Source organism: Cajanus cajan, chromosome 4 (assembly GCF_000230855.2).
Source record: "Cajanus cajan strain Asha chromosome 4, NIPB_CcT2T_4, whole genome shotgun sequence".
Taxonomy (NCBI): Eukaryota; Viridiplantae; Streptophyta; class Magnoliopsida; order Fabales; family Fabaceae; genus Cajanus; species Cajanus cajan.
The window spans coordinates 14,124,166-14,130,373 of NC_138520.1; the positions used below are offsets into that span (position 1 = coordinate 14,124,166).

The 6,208-nt window shown below is 49.5% G+C and overlaps 1 protein-coding gene across 1 annotated transcript; it reads right to left on the reverse strand.

Annotated features, from left to right (window-relative positions):
- Nucleotides 1–508: 508 nt before the first annotated feature.
- LOC145957183 (uncharacterized) lies at nt 509–5,704 on the reverse strand. The gene has a single exon (XM_083073399.1). The coding sequence runs from the start codon at nt 5,702–5,704 to the stop codon at nt 509–511; it is 5,196 nt and encodes a 1,731-aa protein (XP_082929525.1).
- Between the last annotated feature and the right edge of the window lie 504 nt (nt 5,705–6,208).

Sequence of the window (6,208 nt, forward strand, 5' to 3'; positions counted from 1 at the left end):
ATACTCGCCCAGCCGGACTATTGCCGACAATCACGAGTACTCGCCAAGTCGGAATCTAACCGATCAAGGTCGAGTTTTTTCATAAAACGAGTTATTTATACTCGCCCAGCCGGGCTATTGCCGACAATCACGAGTACTCGCCAAGTCGGAATCTAACCGATCAAGGTCGAGTTTTTTCATAAAACGAGTTATTTATACTCGCCCAGCCGGACTATTGCCGACAATCACGAGTACTCGCCAAGTCGGAATCTAACCGATCGAGGTCGAGTTTTTTCATAAAACGAGTTATTTATACTCGCCCAGCCGGACTATTGCCGACAATCACGAGTTCTTCAATGTAGAGAGAAGGGTGTTATGGTAGTGAAGTAGTCAGACGAAATTTATTGTAATTGAAAGGGATGGTGCCTCGTTAAAAACCTTCTCAGCAAAAACCCCTCATATTTTTACGGGGAAAAACACTGAGTTAGGAAAAGAGTGCACCCAATACAAAAAGAAAAAGGAAAAGAGTCTAACTATAATAGAATCGCAAGTTTGTAGCATTCCACGTTCTCGGTATCATGCCTCCATCCAACGTTCGAAGTCGATAAGCACCTTTGCCGACTACATCATCAATCTTGTAAGGACCAACCCATTTAGGCGATAATTTGTTCTTCATTTGTGTAAGTTGAGCGCGCCTCAAAACTAAATCACCGACAATAAAATCTCTCGGGTTTACCTTTGTGTTGTACTTGAAAGCCGCTCTTCTTTGAGCTGCTACTTGGTTTATTCGCGCTCTTTCTCTTGTTTCTTCAATCAAGTCTAGATCAACTCGTCTACCCTGGTCGGATTCTTCTTCAGAAAAAGCTGTAGTGCGTACTGACGGTTCTGCAATTTCAATCGGGATCATGGCGTCAGTTCCGTATACCAGATTAAAAGGAGTGTCTTGGGTGGTTGAATGGACAATCGTGTGGTACGACCATAGCACACGGGGAAGTTCTTCTACCCATGAAGCACCCGATTCTTGAACGCGCTTCTTTATGCCCGAGAGGATTACCTTGTTTGCCGACTCTGCCTGGCCGTTAGACTGTGGGTGTTCGACAGACGTGAACGCCATTCGGATTCCGACTTCTTTACAAAAATCACGAACTCTCGTACTTGCGAACTGGGTCCCGTTATCGGAAACGAGCATTTGTGGGACTCCATATCTGCATACCACGTTTCTCCAAAGGAAAACTCTCACCTTTTCTGCTGTGATGTTTGCCACCGGTTCCGCCTCGATCCATTTGCTAAAGTAGTCTACCGCCACTATCAAGAATTTCAGTTGTCTCACAGCAATCGGGAATGGACCGAGTATGTCAATCCCCCACTTGTGGAAAGGCCAAGGGGAAAGGATTGAGTGTAGTCGCTCAGCCGGAGAATGGTGTAGGGTTGCATGTATTTGGCATCCATCGCATTTTTGAACCCAGTTGACGCAATCGTTCCTTAGAGATGGCCAGAAATATCTCGCTCGGGCAACTTTATATACTAATGCTCGGCCCCCAATGTGGCTCCCACACATTCCGCTATGTATCTCATCCATCACTCTCTTCGCTTGCGGCATGGTCAAACACCTCAGGAGAGGAGAGCTGAAGCCTCTTCGGTATAGTCGTTCGCTGATGACTACGAACCTGGCCGACTCCATTCGAACCAATGACGCCTCCCTCTTGTCTTCCGGTAGCTCTCCCCGAGTTAGATATGCGATGTACGGTCCCATCCACGAATTAAGCTCCTCTTGGATGAATTGGACATTTCCTCGCGCCTCGTTGATACTGGGTTGTGCTAGCGTCTCTTGAATTACTGACCGAGTGGCTCCCGGCTTCTTGGTGCTTGCAAGTTTGGAGAGCAAGTCGGCCCTTGAATTCTGCTCTCGCGGCACATGATTAAGTGTGAAGTCTCGGAAACTTTCCGATAAGGCTTTAACCTTTTCTAGGTACTTTGCCAGCTGAGGGTCCTTCGCCTGAAAGGTGCCGGCTACCTGCCCTGTGACCAGTTGGGAGTCACTTCGTGCTGATAAGCTCGCCGCCCCCATCTCCTTTGCCAATGTCATGCCGGCCAACAATGCCTCGTACTCGGCCTGGTTATTGCTTGCTCGGAACTCGAATCGCAAGGATTGTTCCAGCAAGATTCCTCCCGGCCCTTCCAAGACAATTCCCGCTCCACTTCCTCTAAGGTTCGAGGCTCCGTCAACAGATAAGATCCACTCTGTCTCTTCTATACCACCTTCCTTCGCTGGGGACGATAATTCCATCACGAAGTCTGCTAACGTCTGGGCTTTAATTGCTCCTCTCGGTTCGTACTTGATGGAGTACTCTGAAAGTTCCACCGACCACTTCATCATTCTTCCTGCTAGGTCGGGCTTCTGTAACACTTGCCTAATCGGATGATCTGTTCGCACTACCACCTCATAACTCTGGAAGTAATGTCTCAGCTTCCGTGCGGTAACAAGTATCACAAGGGCCAATTTCTCAATCTTCTGATAACGAACCTCTGCTCCTTGTAACACCCTGCTAACAAAATAAACAGGCAGTTGGGAGTTACCTCTTTCCTGTACCAACACCGTGCTGATGGCGCTATCGGATGCCGACATATACATCAGCAGCGGGACATCGGCTTGAGGTTTAGAAAGTATCGGTGGTGAGGTGAGAGCTTGCTTGAGTTCGCCGAACGCCGTCTCACATTCTCCTGTCCACATAAACTTGTCGTTCTTTCTCAAGCATTGGAACAAGGGGAGCGACTTGTCCGCTGCCTTTGAAAGAAACCGAGAGAGGGAGGCCATTCTCCCCGTCAACTGCTGGACCTCCTTTACCGTCGCGGGACTTCTCATGTTGATTATAGCAGAGCACTTATCCGGGTTTGCTTCAATGCCACGATGAGTTAACAGGAAACCGAGGAATTTTCCTGCTTGGACGCCGAAGGAGCACTTCGCAGGGTTCAATTTGAGTCGGTAGTGTGCCAATGTGTCGAAGGTCTCTTGCAAGTCGGCGTAATGCCGAGACAAGCTGTCCGATTTGATCACCATGTCATCCACGTATGCCTCAACGTTTCTTCCAAGCTGCTTTGCCAGGATCCTGTCCATGAGCCTCTGGTACGTTGCTCCTGCGTTCTTCAAACCGAAAGGCATGACTCTGTAACAGCAAATAGCTTGATCGACAATGAAGGCCGTTTTGTCCTCATCCATAGGATGCATTCTAATTTGATTGTAACCCGAGTAAGCGTCCATAAAGCTTAACAATCCATATCCTGAGGCATTGTCGACCAAGGAATCTATGTTGGACAGTGGGTATGAGTCTTTCGGGCAAGCCTTGTTTAGATCGGTAAAGTCCGTGCACATCCTCCAGGTTCCATTACTCTTTCGTACCATCACTACATTCGCCAGCCAGGTCGGGTATTGGATTTCCCGAATGTGACCGGCTGCCATCAGTTTCTTGGTCTCGTCTACTATAGCCTTCCTCTTGTCTTCCCCAAACTTTCGCCTTTTTTGGATCACGGGCTTCGCCCTGGGGTCGACCATGAGATGATGACATAGGAAGTCAGGATCAATGCCTGGCATGTCCCCGGCGCTCCATGCAAAAGCTGATATGTTGTTCTTCAGCACCTCTACCAGACCCTCCTCATCTTCCTTGCTCAGAGATACGCCAATCTTGACGGATTTCCCCTCGGTCAAGGTAACCTCCTTTACATCTTCGGCTGGGGCTGGTCGGGAATCGAAGTGACTTATTCTCGGATCTAACTCGATTGACTGAATACCCCGATCTACCTGTGTCACATATAGGTGTCGTCTCGCCCTCAGGCTGTCTTCGTAACATTTCCTCGCCACGTTTTGGTCAACACAGACGACACCCACCTTTCCGTTGGGTAAAGGGTACTTCAGCTTTAGGTGAGGTGTGGAGACGACCGCTCCCAACTTGTTTAGTGTCGGTCGGCCAACTAGTATGCTATAGGATGATTGGGCGTTCACCACCAGGTATCGGACAGTGACAGTCTTCATGTTCTCTCCATGGCCGAAAGTTGTCTCCAAATCGGCATATCCTCTAGTTGTTACCTGGTCACCTGCAAAACCAACTAACGTACCAGCGTATGGCATAAGGCGATCCGTCGGAATTTTCATACCAACAAAAGCCTCCCAAAAAAGTATATCTGCCGAGCTACCCTGGTCCACCAGTACACGCTTCACATTGTAACCCATGACCACCGCCGAGACGACTATTGGGTCATCCTCGTGTGGTGACACGCCTTTGAAGTCGACATCCGAAAACGTGATATCAGACCGAGTAGGTCTCGACCACTCCGCAACCGATAGTACTGATCGAGAGTATCTCTTCCGGGACGCCGAAGTCGGCCCTCCTCCTGCAAATCCCCCTGCTATGGTGTTGAAATCTCCATGGATAGCCTGTTGATGCGCCTCGGCAGATTGTTGCGGGGGATCTCTCGGTGGAGACCTCCCTTCGCGCCTTCTTCTCCTGGTTTCTTCTCCTTCCTGCCTATGTCGCCTGTCGGGCGAGCTCTCTCCATGCTTTCCTGCGATAAACTCCTTCAATCGACCTTCCTTGATAAGGCGCTCGATCTGCCTCCCGAGAACGAAACAATTCTCCGTCTTGTGTCCATGAGTCCGATGAAAATCACACCAATCGGTTTTGTGAGGTCCCAACTGGCGGTCAGTCGCCTCTGGGAACTCGAATAATGACGCACTGTTGACGTCATGTAGGATGTGACGCCTGGAAACATTGAGTGGCGTAGACTTCTCCTCCTCCTTGCTACGAGGCCACTCGCCCCTTGACCGACCAAAGCGATCAGCCTGTCGATAATTACTCTCCTTCAGGTTATACTGGTCGCGTCGCTTACTCCAATCCGACCGCGGCCGGAGATGTTTGTTAGTCTCCTTATTGCTACCTGCTGCCTCTCGGTTCTCCGCTGCCCTCTTAATGATCTGATTTTCTTCCGTCTTTATGTGACTTAAGGCGAAAGCCCTTACCTTCGACATTGTTTGACAGTTAGCTCTTTCGAGCGCAATGTCGAAGGCTCCGGACCGCAAACCCTTCTGAAAGGCGATGACCGCCATTTTCTCATCCAACGATGCTACCTTTAGAGCCACCTCATTGAATCTCTGCAGAAAATCCTTCAATGACTCCTCCCTTTGCTGCTTAAGGTCAAATAAATCCGACGTTATCGGTGGCTTCTTCTTATTAGCAGCAAATTGAGCCATGAACAACCGACTAAAGACGTCAAAGTCGGTGATAGATCGGTCGGGGAGGCCGCTAAACCAATCAAGTGCCGCCTTTTTGAGCGTACCCATGAACAGTTTACAACGAGCTTCCATGCTTCCCCCGCAAATCAGCATCTGAGCTCGAAAATCTGTTAAGTGTTGACTGGGATCCTGTGACCCGTCGAAAGGTTCGACCTGCGGTACTCGATGATCCCTAGGGATGGCCTCGGCCTCTATGGCTTCCGAGAAAGGCCGAAAATCCCTTGGAACTTCCTGCATGACATCCTCCTCTGACGTTCTAGAGTTGGCTTCTATCCTGGCCTGTAACTCATCCGCTCGCCTCCTGATCTCCTCGTTTTCGCGCTGAATGGCCTCCTCTCTCTCCCTGGATCGTGCATTATCCTCCCGTAAACCATTGATCATAGCCATCATCTCCTCCATGGTAGGGGGTTGTGAGTTATTGTTGTTGCCGCCTCTCGCCATGATAAAGCGTAGGTCTTTCTATATGACTTGGGGCGTAGGAAGAATTTCACCGTAGCCCCACGGTGGGCGCCAAAATGTTCCGGCCAAAAGGTAGACTAGGGTTTTTTCCTAGATCGTGCCTCAGAGCCAGAGCATTCAAAAGTGTAATCTGTCCTCCTAGCTCTAGGGTTTTGGGTTTTATACTTTTGTGTTTATGGGCTTCGTGGACCCCGCGATTTTCGGGATTCTCCTTAACCGCTCTTATCCTAAGGTCGTGGGAGTGGGTGGTTGTTAGTCAAGTCGGTATTTTACCGAGAGTGCCTTCACAAGGAGACCTATCGGGAAAGTGGCGAGTTTCCTCTCGGGTGCATGTAACCGAGATTGGAGCCGAGTTGCCACACCTTGTGATAGTACCGTCAGATATTGGACGAGTAGAGGGTCTAATCGGGATTTTTCCTAGACGGTATGTTAGTCGAGTTAGTTCTCAGCTTCCGAGAAGCTACTCGGTTTGGGGCGCCATGATTC

Coding starts and splice junctions, on each gene's coding strand:
- LOC145957183 (XM_083073399.1), bottom strand. CDS start 5,704: ATGGCGAGAGGCGGCAACAACAATAACTCACAACCCCCTACCATGGAG.